Source organism: Cydia strobilella, chromosome 15, assembly GCF_947568885.1.
Source record: "Cydia strobilella chromosome 15, ilCydStro3.1, whole genome shotgun sequence".
Classification (NCBI taxonomy): Eukaryota; Metazoa; Arthropoda; class Insecta; order Lepidoptera; family Tortricidae; genus Cydia; species Cydia strobilella.
The window spans coordinates 512,896-530,586 of NC_086055.1; the positions used below are offsets into that span (position 1 = coordinate 512,896).

Genomic DNA, 17,691 nt, shown 5'->3' on the forward strand with positions numbered 1-17,691 from the left:
TCGAATGTTGCCTTTGGAAACTTAAAACATTCTTGCAGTAAGAAAAAACGCCTCTTCTTTGACAGGCGTTCCGGTCCATTCAGACAACTTATTAAGAACGATTTTTCAACATTAAAAAATAAACGTATAATAAAACTTATAATGATGAAGAGGTAAGTAATAAAATATCAAATATGCATATTTTTCGTATTCTTACATTAACAGTAGGTTTTTATGTTGATTACGACGTTTAAAGGAAACTAATATTAACACTCATCAATAAGTAGTCATGAATTGGAACAAATATAAATTTAAAAAATTTGGAAAAGTAAAAAGCACTAGTTCGCGAAAACCAACTTTCCGCACGCTAAACAGCCACGAAAAGTAGCACTTTTTGAGCAACTGTATTAAAAAAACATTTTTGCATACAATTTGGTCACTCTACTCAATGTGACGTCTTGTCGCTTTCCATACAGCGTATATCAAAAGTCATAGGGTGACCATGATTACTTAGTATAAGATTAGTTTTACTTGGAAAATAAGAAAAAATTACTAATTGTTTTTAATCAAATAATTAGTAGTATAATATGGATCATTTACAGCTTCAGAAAAAGTGGTTTTGGATACCCACAAAATACCCTGTATAATATCATTGTATTAGATTAAATCAGCGTCAGCGATCTTGGTCGTATCAAAATAAGATCAAAACCGTAACAAGTTATTAAATGAGAATCGGGCTCCTGTGGTTCATGATCAAAACATGTAGGTATTTAAAGATAGTGAGATGAATTTAAATAGCCTATTTATTACAATGGAATATAAAATGGCTGCCATGTTGTCTATTGATGCATTAAACAATGTGTTCTGAATTAAGTGATCCGTTATTATTACTTATTGTGCATATGATCAATGGTTATTTGTGCAACAAGAGAGGAAAGTTGGTTTTTCTTGCGAGTGTTGATTTTGAGTCCCGAGAAAGCGAAAGATTCAAAGTTAGGATCTTGAGCGTAGCGAGGGACTCAAAAACACAAGATGTAAAATAACTTTGCTCTCGTGTGACACATATAATTTTTCACCTCAGTAGTGAGAATATATTAAAGGTTAAAATGTATTTCGAATTTGTAATAGACCCCGAAGTATGAAGTGACAGTTCATGGCCTTCACTAAATTAAAAAGCTACTTTGTTTCACTCCCTGAAGTGAGGAAGGTCGCACTTTCTTCATTGTAAGTATATTCTAAATAAGATTGCAACAGAGTTATTTCGGTCACCGTAGGTTTGACTGAACGCAAAGCTAAAGGTTATCGCACACACACACACATTTCACAACGTTATGTTAAATGATTGCAGAGAAGACAAAACTTATAGACAAAATATGAATTATCGCATAAGGATTTAAATTAGATTGCAAGGCGATTAGAATGTTATATTGACATAAACGCATTTTTCAAGTCCAGCTCAAAAATAGTCTCAATATCAAGTCAAAAACAAGCCTTTCTACATTTTAGTGACACCAGGAATCGAAATTGCAATCAAAAGATATCGAGAACGGTATTAAAATGTACATATAAATATCAAAAACTACCACCGTAAACCCTACACCACAGCCTTGAGAAGATATCGCAACTTCGCAAGAATATCAGCGGGACGCATTAAAAAAACATCAAATCTTATAAATACGAAATTTTTTGATAGAAATCTCCAATCGAAAGCTTAATAATGTAGGAAATAAGCACGTGACTTTTCGTAGCATCTGTCATTCTGACAATTTTTAGGGTTCCGTACCCAAAGGGTAAAAGCGGGACCCTATTACTAAGACTCCGCTGTCCGTCTGTCTGTCACAAGGCTGTATCTCATAAACCTTGATGCTAGACAGTAGAAATTTTCACAGATGATGTATTTCTATTGCCGCTATAACAACAAATACTAAAAAGTACGGAACCCTCGGTGCGCGCTTGGCCGGTTTTTTTTTTCTATTCATTTGGCGTTTGTCGATGTACGATTGTCATCTGGGCTAGGCTGAAATGATAAGTGAGCGTTAATCTTTAGTCGTGTTTTCCTGTTGCACACGTACCCATTAATGTAACAATAACAAGTTCGTTACTTTACCAGTTATTATTAGTCTGTTTTGGGCATACCTACATTGTACAGTCGCCATCAGATATGGGGCATTTTCTATGAAAAGGGACCTTATTGTCGATGCGCATACGCCACACAGCACCGCGCGGCATTGTATTTATATCGGAGCATCGTGAATAATCGACATTATCGACAACCATCGACAATAAGGTCCCTTTTTATAGAAAATACCACATAACGGAGCGGCTAAGGTGGTCACGCACTCTCAGAGTGCGTGTTCAGATATTTGTGAGAGTCTCGGCCGCTCCGATATATCTGATGGCGACTGTACAATATAATAATAGTTATTTATGATACAAGTGCGGAAAAGAGGAAATTCGAAAAGAGTGGCGATAAATTAAAACACGACCGCAGGGAGTGTTTTAAATCGACACGAGTTGCGAATTACCTTTTCGCAAGTGTATCGTACAACGTTTTACATATGGCCCTTTAAACTTTCGACATATCATTATTTTATTTTATTTATTTACAAGAACGGTTTACACCAATTACACTTGCAATTTACGTAATATTAACACACTTATACAAAAGTAACAGTGCAGAAATTATTCATCATTCACTCGTTCATATTCTCACAGTAAGCGAGGCACCTGGACGTCGGATCATATATATAAGAGCTCTTTTACGCACTAGTGCGAGAAAGTAGCACCATATGTACTGTAATAATTATTTAAATGTTAGTTCGCTTGCTCTTGTTGTATTGCGTTGCGTTCGGTGTAGCTTTGCGGTGAAGGAAAACATCGTGAGGAAACCTGCATACATACATCCGCGAAGAAATTCAAAGGTGAGTGAAGCCCCCAACCCGCATTGGGCTAGCGTGGGGACTATAGCCCAAGCGCTCCCGCGTATGAGAGGCCTGTGCCCACTGCCCAGCAGTGGGACTTATATAGGCTGAAATATTATATTAGTATGTCTTTCCCATCACGGAACAATAGTGTTCCGGACCTTTGGGAGGCGTGCGCAGAGCCGAAACCAACATGTAGAGGCCCTTTTTACACTTTAATGAAATGTAAAGGGTACACCGAGCAGATGCCGCCCTTGTCCGTGTCATGGGACGCACGCAGAGGCAGCACCCGCCAGGGGGTGAGGAGTATTTGGTACCATTTTTCTGAAAACATATTTTACAAATAGTTATTCTACCAAAGTAAGAATCAAACGCATATGTTGCATATATATTTTGAATCGTCTGAAAGCTCTTCATTTTGATACCCCACTCGATAAGTTTGCAACATTTTTTTTTCCAAATGTCGCGCGTTATTGTGCATTACGTCCGCCATGTTGATTTTATTATGACGTCACATAGCCTATGTCACCCGGGATGACACAAGGATTCTAATGATATATCATACATCTTTCTGTCCATATGTAGTGGTACTCTATGTTACATAATTAGACATTTAACCTATAGGTATAGACACTTAGCCGTAAGAGACTTGACTGACAGACTGACCAACGTAAATCCCTAGTAGCTAAGGTTATTAGCACTAGCACCTATCTTCATCTTTAGACATACTTTTTTTTTTTTTTCAATCTAGTTTTTAATTCACTAACTGGTCGCCCAAGATACAGGCTATGCCTAGTTTGGGGACCCCTGTTCATACTGTTTTAAATGTACCGCTGTATGCGCGCAACCTGGACCTCATGTGTGCAAAATAAATATATTTTTCATTTTTTTTTTTTTTTCATCTAAATCGGTTAAGGCATTTAGAAGTTATGGTGGAATAAAGAAACTCACATGCAGAAAACAATACACTCCTTTTTTTGGGCAGTCGTGTAAAACCCCCCTCTACGGCCAATCAACAAAAAATCAAACAACTGACAGTACTTAATTATTTCCTGTATATCTATTACCTATATTAATGTCAGTATCGTTGTTCCAGATCCGCGATGGAGTATGTGTTCCTGCTGGTGATTGGCTTCGCAGCTGCCGGTATGTAAATGCGTCCATAAAACGTTAAACGTTTCCGGGATTTTTAAATATTAACGGGGATTATTTATTAAGTCACGCCTTGACAGATGGCTGTTATTTTGTTCGGCTGCTTGCGAAAATATTTAGTTTTCAGCTATAAGTATCCTTACCACGAGTTTGACACTGACATAATTATTCGCTAGCGACTGCGTGAACTAACTCGCGTCGAATGATAAACCCAAAGACATAAAATAACATACAATGAACAAATAGTTAAATAAGAAAAAGTTACACAGCAAGAAGATACAACATAATATGACAATGGGTTGTTCAATGCAAAATATACCTACCGAATTATGTAAACACAACCTTATCTCCGAAACGTAAAGTCGTAATTTCAGTAGAGCTTGCGTAGCCCGTCCTCTACCTACAATAATTTGTTCCACATTAGCGACGGCAACATTCGCGAAAGGTTGCTTGTATTTTGAGCGTCAAGTTTGGGTAAATAGTGCTTGAGGGGTCCCGTGTCTGGGGCTGGCGTTCTCAAACTGTAAACTTCAAGGTAGCCATGGGCACAGAATAAGTAAATAGTATTATCATACAGAACGGCCACGCACCGCCCCGCCCCGACTCGAATTACCTCGCTCCGCGACAGCAGATTGACTGCCGTTTGCCGGCCGCTCAGTACTATTTTTAAGCTTTACACTATGACGCATGACGCGTGTACAGACGTGCCGTTCACACATAGAAACGCGAGTGATTTTTGATGTTTAGCGTGTCCGCCCTGTGCCATGGGTGAGGGTTTTTCAGGGACATTTAGAATGAATCAGAGTAAAGTAACTGTAGGTAATAAAAATATGAATGAAGTTAACTTTATACCCACATATTATAATGGTTCTAAGTTCTAACTGTTTCGGAATTGGGACCAAACAAAAGACCAATACAGCAGCGCCTTCTGCGTTTAACTTTATCCTCTTTCTACATTCACCTACGTCAAAAATGCTTGTATCACTACATGCTTGTGTAATGCTTGTATATGTCTTTTTACTGATGTCAATATACTCTTACTTATTGGATAACAAATCAGCCTGCCGAAAAAAGTAGACTACGTAATGAGCATACGTATCGTGAGATTCGTGAGGTTCGTCAGGAATATTAGCACTCCAGAATAAGAACAAAGATATATCTTAAGGGGCCCACTGACTATCAGTCCGCCGAAAGATATCGGCCTGTCAGTTGTTCGGAATTGTCAAATTTTTGTTCTAACTGACAGGCCGATATCGTCCGGCGGACTGATAGTAAGTGGGCCCCTTTTATTTAACATCCATCCGTCGCTGAAAATGTTTGAGAACCACTGCCTTGAAGTGTACTTAGGTAACGCCGGATCTTATGGCTCCTCTACACGATGGGCCATCATACTGGCCCACTAAGATGGGCCAGCGTGTAGAGAGGGTAGTGGTGTTGGATGGCTTATGGCGCGGCGGGACGGCGATGGGATGGCCAATTTGTCGGTTTTTCGTCCACACATCAAAAGTAGTGGGGTCAGCGATGGTTCGTAAGCATCTACACGTGGCCCACCGCCCATTCCATAGTGCGTGCTCTTAACCATCGCATGGCCATCTCGCTGGTCCAGCGCTGGGCCATCGTGTAGAGGAGCCATTATAAGTATTTATGCCCGGTCGCTTTTAGAGCAGTATTTGGGGTCTGACTATAATAATTCATTTATGACAAATAGTGAAGCCTAAGCACTCATTTACCTACAGTTTACTGGAGGTATGTTACGTAACATAAGCAGATATATTTCATTGCAAATAGGTATTATGGTTCTTCATGTGAGGAGAAAGGTATTAAGAATGAATGTGGAGGGAAGTACGAGGAGAGGAAAACCGAGGAAAAGGTGGATGGACTGTGTGAAAGATGATATGAAACTAACGCAAGTGAATGATGAGATGACGGGTGACAGAGATGTATGGAAGAAAAAGACATGCTGTGCCGACCCCAAGTGAATGGGACAAGGGCAAGCGAATGATGATGATGATATTGCGTGGAAAAAAAAACTAGGTATTCCAAACAGGGTGTCATGTGACAACATTGCCATTATTCATAACCAGCGTTTGTCATAAAATGAGCCAAATCTTGAACTCATTGAACTGCTTTTCACTGATTTTTTTTTTTCTAAATTAATATCTGACAAATCTCTGACGAACCTAACTCCAAGAACTATCAAATCTACTCGTACGGGCTGTCATATCTAAACCTTCATCAAATAATAATATGGTTCCAAAGAATACCAAAAATAGTAAATTTTTTGTCCCAACTAGCCGCCCGTCAATGCGAGTTTACCAATAATAATATTTGTATGTGTGCGTAGATGGTGCGTAGCTACCTGCGATATCCGGGACGGGAGCCCGTCACGCCTCCACACAAAACAGACAAAAAAACGACAAATTATCACTTAACACCCCATCCACTACCGCTTGTCGAAATACACACAAAAACCTGCCTTCTTCAAACGCCGCAATGAATTAGGAACGCTCGTTAATCTCAAAGATAGGCATCCAGAAATTTATGTAATATCTCGGCCTATTCACTGGACAGGTCCCATCAATTTGTTGGGTTTAAAAAGCAGATAATCATTCGAGCAATTAACTTTAATGAGTAAACACATCTAGTTTAGGATGTTAACGCGTTTCTAGTTAAATTGAAAGATGGGGTTTTGAGATTGGATGGTTTTCTGAGATGAAAATAAATAATTTGTTCAACAGTAGTCTGACGGTTACGTCGATTAGGTGGGTTCATTGCATTTCATTTTGATTATAGATATTGAATTTCGGAGAAGGATAATAATGTAAATTGTAATAAAATAGAACAAATCTACATTCAGAGCGCATCCTATAAATGTAACTACTACCTATCTTCAAATATTTTTACTTGTGATGAGTAAATACAGATTAGACAATTCAAAGAAAATTATAAACTGTAACATATGTCATATATTAAAGAACCGCGAAGATGTACCGCCCAGGGACCGGCCCGCTATCCCTTATCGGGGTTTTATAAGGGTATTGCATAAGGCTTAACTCACCATACCCTTTGCCAGACGAAACCCTTTGTTTTGGTTTTAAAAACCCTTATATAAAGCTACCACATTTGAGTAATCGGTAGCCCAAATACCCTTACAAAACCCTTATCATCCGCTCACCAACACCTTGCATATTGCTTATAAGGGTTAGCCTTATAAAGGGCTTCCCTTTTAGCATATAAGCGTGCTAATTTAAGTCGTCTACCTTGTTCATAAAGCACACATTACTTCGAATCCGAGCGATCGTCGGCGGCGACGGCGGCGTTCTTTAACTAGACACGTATTTTCTTTCCTTTTCATACACTAGCGTAGATATATACTAATCCTGTCTCTTTCACGCAAAGGGAAACCTTTATAAAAAGCGCTTAAAGATAAGGGTAACCCTTATTAAGAGCTAGCCTTATTTTTGGTTAGCTCTTCGGTAAGGGTTAGTCAAAGGTAAGGGTATGAATGGGCTTGCAGTTCAATAGGGAAAGTCTTTCAATGTGTTAGCCGTATTTAAGTGTCGCCCATTGAAAGGGTTTTATCGCGGAAAGGGTTGTCCGGTCCCTACCGCCGTGGCGAGGTGGCCTAGGGGTTCATGGCGTTAGCCGCGATAGCTAAAGACGCCGGTTCGAATACTTCGAATCCGGCCTTCACCACTGGAGGGCTTCGTCACTTTTTAGGGTTCCGTACCTCAAAAGGAAAAAACGGAACCCTTATAGGATCACTCGTGCGTCTGTCTGTCTGTCTGTCCGTCTGTCACAGCCTATTTTCTCCGAAACTACTGGACCAATTAAGTTGAAATTTGGTACACATATGTAAGTTTGTGACCCAAAAACGGACATGTAACGTAAACAAAATAATTTTAAACACGGGGGCCACTTTTGGGGGGTAAATAAGAAAATTAAAAAATAAATTTTGTCAAACTATATAGTGTTATACATCAAATGAAAGAGCTCATTGTGGGAATATCTCAAATATGTTTTTTTATAATTTTAAGATAAACAGTTTAGAAGTTATTTAAGAAAATAGGCATAAAATGACCATTCCCCCCCTTTACCTCCAAAACTACTGGGTCAAAAAAAATTTTTTTAATATATGACATCTGTTACAGTTCATAATTTATATATAGTAGTGTTACTACTTAAAAACACAAATCAAAATATTTAATAAAATAATTTGATTTGTTTCCAAACTTGTTAATGCAAAGAAAAGTAAACCCAGCGGCAAAAAGGCTTGTATAAAACAAAATGTTTGAAAGGAACGTAGTTAATCGATGAAAATGGAATCCAGTAATTCCGGTCTTGGCGCGTAGGCATGAATAACAAAATCGTCGAATCATAGTTAACGTTAACACTCATAACATAAAACATTAGATTTACGATAAAGATAGGCCGAATGTTCGGAATTATTAGATTAATTGGTTCACGATGGTTCACGTGAGAACTATCTGAATGGTACATTTTACTCACAAATTATAAATAAGTACTTTTATTTTAAACAAGCTTTTTTTATGAAACCATTTTCTTTTGTATTTGTATTTTTTGTATTTGTATTTATTTTCAGGCCTCTCGATTATCGTCTACTGTTTAAACATGTTTTGTGAATATGAGAATAGAAAACAAGAAGTGTGAGTTGGTTGGACTCGCGCCCCGAGGGTTCAGTGGCGTAGCGTGAACTAATGTAGCCGTGGGCGAAAGCGCACCTGCGAGGCCCTTTTCTTTCACTGTGGCCCCCCTTGGGGCGCGAGGCCGTGGGCGACGGCCCACTTCGCCCACGCCTAGCTACGCCACTGAGTGTCATCAGTAATCTCACAACTTTTCTATAATGTTTGTTGGTTCAGACGATAACGATACGGCGGCGAGGCCGAAAAAAAACAGCATCTTGCATTAGCGCTTTTTTTTTTTAAACTACAAAGAATAATAAAATAAAATAAATATATAAAAGGCACTTTTTGCTTCTTTGTAGGTGTGTTTGTTGTTGTTGTGTTTGAAAAATGGTAACGGAATGGAAAAATAAAACGGGACGCTTTTCTCCTCCTAGTAGTAACGAAGGAGCTCGTGATTCTGAGTAGGAAAATCATTAAATTTATCTATTTTGGGAAGAAAGTCCAGTGCATCACTACAGAGAAAAATACCCAGTCATATCCGACATTCGATATCGGAATGGACAATGTGAAATAGCTCTCACAGTTAATGAACTTATTATTAGATATCGCTGTAGTTAGACGCTTACCGAGCACGTCTCTTAAAACTACTCGTCGAAGTTTTTTCTTATCAGTGTTTGAATGCATTGCCTCGCTAATTGTCCTACAGAAACAGTGGGAAGCGTTCTCGGAAGGGACACATAAAAATGTCACCAACATCAGCTTAAGGCCCCTGAGGTTCTTCTTTCACTGAGCGCGCAGCGTAGTACGTAGGCTAACACCACGCGAACGCGAAGCGAAGTGATGCCGCGCGGGGTGAATCAATCCTTTGATACCTATACTAGAAGTGTCCTACGTGGGCGATCTCGTTGCGAACGCGAACACCGTGGGCCGGCTTCGCTTCGCGTTCGCGGGTGTTCGCTTACGTAGACCATAGAGTAACTTATACTAGAGCGGTACTGTCATAGTAAATTTTGTAACCACAGTTAATTCACTGCCATCTATCGACACACTTTAAAACTAAAAATGAAGATTTATAATAATACGATAAAATGTATTTAGATATGGATAAATGATTTTTTTTATTTGCATTAATTATTTTTATGATTTTGACCCATGTTCTTTCACTGATATGCGTAAAAATTGTTAAATAACAAACGAAACAGGAAACGCCATCTATACGTCAGTAGGCCAAAGCTAGTAGCACCCTCTGATCGAGAGTCAAATTTTCTTGATTTTCGAGCAGGGACCGGCCCGCTATCCCTTATCGGGGTTTTATAAGGGTATTGCATAAGGCTTAACTCACCATACCCTTTGCCAGACGAAACCCTTTGTTTTGGTTTTAAAAACCCTTATATAAAGCTACCACATTTGAGTAATCGGTAGCCCAAATACCCTTACAAAACCCTTATCATCCGCTCACCAACACCTTGCATATTGCTTATAAGGGTTAGCCTTATAAAGGGCTTCCCTTTTAGTATATAAGCGTGCTAATTTAAGTCGTCTACCTTGTTCATAAAGCACACATTACTTCGAATCCGAGCGATCGTCGGCGGCGACGGCGGCGTTCTTTGACTAGGCACGTATTTTCTTTCCTTTTCATACACTACCTTAGATATATACTAATCCTGTCTCTTTCACGCAAAGGGAAACCTTTATAAAAAGCGCTTAAAGATAAGGGTAACCCTTATTAAGAGCTAGCCTTATTTTTGGTTAGCTTTTCGGTAAGGGTTAGTCAAAGGTAAGGGTATGAATAGGCTTGCAGTTCAAAAGGGAAAGTCTTTCAATGTGTTAGCCGTGTTTAAGTGTCACCCATTGAAAGGGTTTTATCGCGGAAAGGGTTGTCCGGTCCCTGTCTTCGAGGCACGTTTTTTCCTTAGACTGTATCCATCTATTACGGAGTTATATCTATCTTTGCGTAGACGCAACGCAGCGTATAAGCGTAAGCCAGATGGCTGCGCGTGCCCGGCCCGGGATCGTGGAAATCATGTTTCTGAATTTTAATTTTTTATACCTGTGTCAATTAAAAAGAAAGTAATCGATGAGATCGATCAAAAATTAAATTGCGCATTTTTAGAAGCAATTATCATATTTTTAGCTTTTGTGCAAAAATTGTTACAAAACTTTAAGATGCGTTTTAGACCTATGTTCGTGATTTTTTAAGAACCCCCAATGCAAAGAGAGGGGTGTTGTATGTATGACGCCAATGTCTGTCTGTCTGTGGCATCGTAGCTCTCCTCTTTAACGGATAAACTAATTTCGGTGCGGTTTTTTATACGTGAAAGCGATCCAGCAGTTTGAAGAGTATCAGCTCTTCCCAAATGATGTAAGGCATTTTGGCATATACTATAGCGTAGGGGGTTTTAAATTTTTTAATTTAATAGATTTCTATCCAGCGACAGTCAAGAAATCAGGTTTCAAAAGTTAGTAAAGAAAGGCATCAAGATTGCTAATAAAAGTTTTGGCAACCGTTTTGTGATTTAAAAAAGCGCTACGATTTTTCATAAACTCTGCTGGCTGAACCTACTGCACCTTAAGCCTTATCTATCTATTCACAAACGACATTAAGCTTCTTCCTATTATAACTTGACACGAGTTGTATAGCATTACATGCGAAGGTGAGTTTAATTTATACTGGTCCGTCTCCATTGTATCTTCGTAAGCTTAGTGAATAAGTTGTTTATTAAGTTTGTTGTTCGCTGCATCGCCATTTCTGCACGTACTCGTATCATTCAAATGACAATAATTAAAATAATGTTCTTGAATGTTTAATTATAGTTTACCTATTTAAGTCTGACAGGCTTCTTAGAAAGCTCTATAATTTATAGGTTCGGCTACTTCGGCTTACCTTAATAATTTCGTTTTGTTTTAGAAGTCCTAATTTGGCATTGTTATTCAACCTTAAGGTGACTGTCCGTTTCCAACCGCAGCTGCACTGCTGCTCCGACACTACTGCGGCGGCCCAAACGCGTCGGTGTTATTGTCAATTTCCATAGTAAAATGAATGACGATATCGACTGCACGTAATATGGTGATTTTAACGTTTTCCCGACCGCAGCTGCACTACTGCTCCGACACGTCGGTGTTATTGTCAATTTCCATAGTAAAATGAATGACGAGACCGACTGCACGTAGCATGGCCATTTTTGCGTATTTGGTGTATTATTGCAACTGCGGCTGCAGACCGCACGTCAAATCTGTCACCTGCACTGAATTGTCTTTGATCACAGATATTAGTAGTTTTAAGCAAAGAGGATATAACCACTACGTTCTAAGGAGTTATTACACCCACGGATAAACAACCCCGATGGTACCGTCGCCATATATCGCAGATATATCGGGGCGGCCAAGGAGCTCACAGATATCTGAACACGCCTTTATTGTCAAGGCGCTAGAGTGCATGTTCAGATATATTTAGCACCTCGGTCGCTCCGACATATCTGATGGCGACTGTAGTACTACTGTAAACTTTTTTGCTAATCTATATTGAGCCATACGAGTATCACAGAGCCAGTTAGGAAACTAGAATGATAGGTCCGAAAAAGAGAGTGTCAAATTCGGAAGTTAACTATAGTCTGGCAAACCCTTCGAGCAACACCGGCTTCCGACACGTCGGAAGGGAGGAGCCCAAGCGATATCTTACCGTACAAATCGTTCTGCCATTTTTGCGGGGGAAAACGTGCACACAGTCGCACTTTTCACTCACTACTTGCAAAATCCAATCTCTAATTAGGATTGTTAATTTTTTTTTAATGTTCTATTTCGAAAACCATTTCGAGATATTAGGTTTTTAAACAGTTTCCGACATTTGCTGCGATATAATAATCGAGGATTGAAGATATTTCAACAAACCTTTGACCTTCTCGCGAGGCTGAATATAATAATGTCATCGTATAGTAAAAGTTATCGAACCATAATAAATAAATCCGTCACTCACGTAATTGTCAAAGATGTCATTGTCATCAATTGTCATAATAAAAAAATTCAGTTAAACCGCTAGTTTCTTACGATTTGATTTATAATTTTTAATACCTAAACAGTAGATTTTGATTGCTTAATATATCAAAAACCTTGTTTCCACTTGTGGGAATGATTTACAAAAATTATAGTCCGCGAAGACCTACGTGAAAGACGGTGTTGTCGTGAAGTAAATGTGGAATGGAATACTTCAAGTGTTACACACAATATTGCTGTGAGGATCACGTCGATGTAAGTATAAAATTAATATTATTTTACTACGAATATTTAAAAGTCCATTTTGGTGGTCGGGTCACTATTACCTATTTATTTTCTGTGATGATGTGGCCAGAATATCTAAAGACAAACCGTTTAACACAGCTTGTCCGCTACTAGCTCCGTTTTACTGATTTGAAGTTAAATTCAACAAACAGACATACATATATGTAACTTGCAAGCAATAAATCATATACATACAAAAATACATAGTTATATTCAAAATACAACATGAAACTGAAAAGATAATTTCTAATTTCCAGGTACCTACAAGTTGCAGTTCAAGGCTCAAGCTGCTGATATCACGATCATGGCGGACAAAACTAAAGTTAATAAAGAGTTGTGAAAAATAAAACATGTCTTATTTTTTACTTTTTTATTAATTTACGAAAAACCTGTTTCCCAAAAAAGTGTATACATTATATGTTCAACATGTTCTGCACGTAAGGTTGACATTGAGGGCTTTGTTTAGTAGCATTCAGTTGAAGTTGATTTAGGTTCTACTCTTGTTGATCCAGAAAATAATTGTATAGTTTATTATTAAATCTATGCCCACGCCCAGGCACTATTCTTGCTATAACTTTACATTCTCCGCCTTCTCTAGAAATTTGTACATTATATACATCCAATAAAACTAAGGTATATACTTAAGGCAGATTTGTGGAATCAGCTTTCACAAATTTAGCGTATTTTGAGATTATTGATTTAGGGATTCAAATAATACGACGATATTATTTATAGATTCATTAAATAAACTGTTCTTTTATTTTTTCGTAGTTTTGCGAGGATAGCTATAAGCTCGATAGGGCACGAGCGATAGAGAGGCAAATAGAATACCGAATATCCGGCAAAGTGGCCAAATACCGAATAGTTGCCGAATATTCCTGGCAACTGTAATTGTATTGTAATATATCATATTATATAATGTCGTTTATGGTGACAATTTCTCATTTTGTCATTGCAAAGCCATTCCTGATCTAAATAAAAGAAGCAATCATTTATTTTTATTACAAGGGGCAAAGATGTTATTTAATACCTCATGGTAACATATTGATATCCAAACATACGAAACGATACAAAATTGAACCACGAGAGAAGCGAATGGTTTAAAATTTAGAATATTGACAGTTGCGGAGGTCTCAAGGCATGAGGGTTAAACAAACTGTGTTACAGTGCAACACGTAATTCTTCACACCAACACGAGGAAACCATTTATTATTCAAATTAATTTATTAAAAGTTCTTTCTATCGGCCAAGGCGAGGGAAATATCTTTCTTCATAAAGGATTTCTTGTCTCGCCCGTCAAGTTTTATATGGATGGTGCGGTCATATCATAGAGTGCCGTCGCCCATTCACACCTGCAACTGGACAATATGAAGTGTAAATTACAAATTATTTTATTCATCATACTTCACTGTTTGGTACCTAAGGAAAGTAAAATTGGCTTAATATGGATACTTAGAAAGATAAATCTGTAATATTTTGCTAACACCAAACGACTGCCTGCCCACCATTGGATAATTTTATTCTTACGTGTCGCATCGTCATCTCCAGAACCCACGAATCACTTTGCAGAAATCAATAAAAGGCCTGCTAAAAGAGCCTACCTGGCATGGTTTTGAGGGGACGTTTATTACAGACTTCTAAATCCAGCCGCACGTTTCTGACGGCCGAGTACCTATAATACGTGATGCAGGTGGATCAAGTGCGCACTCCCCCCGTATATATCACGAACTCCATGAGTCCCGTTTCCGTCGGATTGCTGTGTGCGGTGGTCACGCATTTAGGCAAGAGGATGGGGAAGACAATTTCACATTGTGAACTTACCTTAATGTTAAGAATAATTTTTCCTCTGCATTAATTTTATTTGAGTAATTTGATTGTATTTCGTCAATTATTAAGTCTCATTCAATGTTGAATTGCTTTTCATTTAATCGGCAATATTATCTGAATAAAGGATCACCATTAAATATCAGATTTTTTATTAATATTGCGTAGCTGCCTTCGTCGGACTCTGACTATTGTAGAAAGGCAAACTGGTCTTCTTTTTCATGTAGCATGTAGCATTATCGTCACTCGCTTCTTCACGTAAAAAATACAAAAGTAAATTAGTATTTTATTTGTACGTATGACATTATATGACTTGACATTGACAAGCCATCAACGAACGCTGTCGCGACTGCACGCCGCAACAGCCGCAGTCGTGCTGCTACAGTAGTGCGGCACCGCGTAACGTCGCAACTGCAGTGCAGCGGCAGTTACAATTGGACAGTCACCTTTAGTCTTAGTCTTAGTCAACTAATAATACGATTTCGAATTGGTAGACTGATCTTATTTAGTAAAGAAGTTTATTGGAAGGTGTGTTATCAATTAGACCGTATTTTTAGGGTTCCGTAGCCGGCGTTAGCCCGGATTGCTAAAGACGCCGGTTCGAATCCGGCCTTCAACACTGGAGGGCTTTGTCACTTTTTCTTTAATATATGACGTCTATTTCAGTTTATAAGTAAGAGTACTCTAAGCAAGTCTACTTATTTCTCTACGAGTATGTCCATAGCAGCTACAGTTGAAACCAGTGCCAATTTAAACGTCCAATATACCGCGTGGGGCCAACACGATCACACGCCACTTAGCAAGTCGATATCAAGTACTGGTGCAATAAATGTGCTATTCTCAATCAAAAGGGTACTTATTGTCGGTTGTCAATAAGGCGCTATTTCCATATAGCTTCAATTTTTATATACATTTATTTACATACAAGATATATACAGTGGTACTACGTAAACGAAATTAATAACTAGCTTAAATCTAAAATAGGCCCTTGAGGCATTGTACCAAGGATGCTGGCGGCATTTCCCCGCTGTATCGCAATGCTGATACGTTGTGCGAGAAAGCCGCCAGCTCTTCGGTCACCAGTTACGTCAACCAGACGCTTCGCGATTTCTGCAAACAACTTATGCGTGCTGGGACCCCATGGACCTAGAGTTTCAACTCCAAATGGAACGAAATGATACTCTCTACCGAGGCTCTTATATTTATTACGTTTTAAAATTTCGGCGCTTCAATTTAAAATCAACCTTATTGACAAGCGACAATGTGGTACCTTTTGGTTGAAAATGGCACAAATGTAAATGTACGTTCTATTCCAATCTACTTGCCCGTGTGAAAGGATGAAGTAAAATTAAAATTGTGCTTGTCTTCATTGTTCCTAAATTAACATGTGAGCGACACGGACAGCGTCCAGCGCTCGATCGCTGGCAGTTTTGTAGAAAAATATAAAATACTGCACAACAGAGCAGGGAAGTATAGAAACAAATTAGTTCTACTTAATTTTTAGGGTTCCGTACCCAAAGGGTAAAAACACTATTACTAAGACTCCAGTGTCTGTCTTTCCGTCTGTCACAAGGCTGTATCTCATGAACCGTGATAGTTAGACAGTTGAAATTTTCACAGATGATGTATTTCTGTTGCCGCTATAACAACAAATAGTAAAAACAGAATAAAATTAATATTTTAGTGGAGCTCTCATACAACAAACGTGATTTTTTTGCCGTTTTTTTGCGTCATGGTACGGAACCCTTCGTGCGCAAGTCTGACTCGCACTTGGCCGGTTTTTTCTGTAGGTACCTATTAGAGCTACATTTATAAGGCCAATTGGAACTTACATTTTAATTGCAGACTTGATAGACTTTGTTTTAGCTATACAGCTTGTGACGTGGTAGTTATACTTGGTCAAACCCACGTCAAACCAAATTGTCAGTAAATAAGAACAAAAAAACTATACTCATCCTTTATTTTTGGGTGCTATAGTACTAGTGTAAGACAAAGATAGTATGATTATCTCTGTTTATGTTTGAAATGAGACAGTACAAACCAAAGATAGACATAACTCCGTAATTGATGGATACAGTCTAAGGAATAAACGTGCCTCGAAAATCAAGAAAATTTGATTCTCGTTCAGAGGGCGCTACTAGCTTTGGCCTACTGTCGTATAGATGGCGTTGACGGTTTCGTTTGTTATTTAACAATTTTAACGCATATCAGTGAAAAAAAATCATTTATCCATATTTAAATACATTTTATCGTATTTTTATAAATCTTCATTTTTAGTTTTAAAGTGTGTCATGGCAGTGAATTTACTGGGGTTACAAAATTTACTATGACAGTATCGCTCTAGTATAAGTTACTCTATGGACAAACTATATCATGAAATAATGTATTCTATAACTATCTTTTGGTTGCGGAATACGTTTCCGGAACTAAGTGGGTACTTCTATGGACAATACATAATGTGTCTAGTCAAAGACAATTAATTCTCTTTGGCCTAGTGTACCTACTCTCTGTTACCTATTTTACCGCGTAAAGTTACAAGGGAGTTGAGGTATTTACATACTGACGCTCAAAAGACAAGTACTTGATATCCAATTTACCAGGGTTCTTAAGGCCGTTCCATCGGTTTGTCGCTGGCTCTGTCACATTTCGCAAGAAAGAACGGGAAAGATCATGTACGCCAAGTGTCAATTTTGATCGAATTTTGTCAATTTTTATTTATTTTAAAAACGTTACCCTACAATATCGAAATTCGAAAGCTATGATATTACTATTTAAGTTAGGATTGTTTTTTCTTGTTTTTTTGTTAATAGTATCACATAATAAATAACCGAGTAAAGCTGGATTAAAAGTCCGAGGTAGAGGTTACTTTGGGAATTAATTGTATCGAGCGAAGT

General features: G+C 38.3%; 1 protein-coding gene across 1 annotated transcript in view; it reads left to right on the plus strand.

Moving 5' to 3' along the window:
• Positions 1-17,691, plus strand: part of LOC134747788 (interference hedgehog) — an 82,190-nt gene that overhangs the window by 19,524 nt on the left and 44,975 nt on the right. Inside the window, exon 2 of the mRNA XM_063682429.1 lies at positions 3,997-4,046. Within this exon, the coding sequence (XP_063538499.1) occupies positions 3,997-4,046 (50 nt within the window). The remainder of the gene's footprint in view (positions 1-3,996; positions 4,047-17,691) is intronic.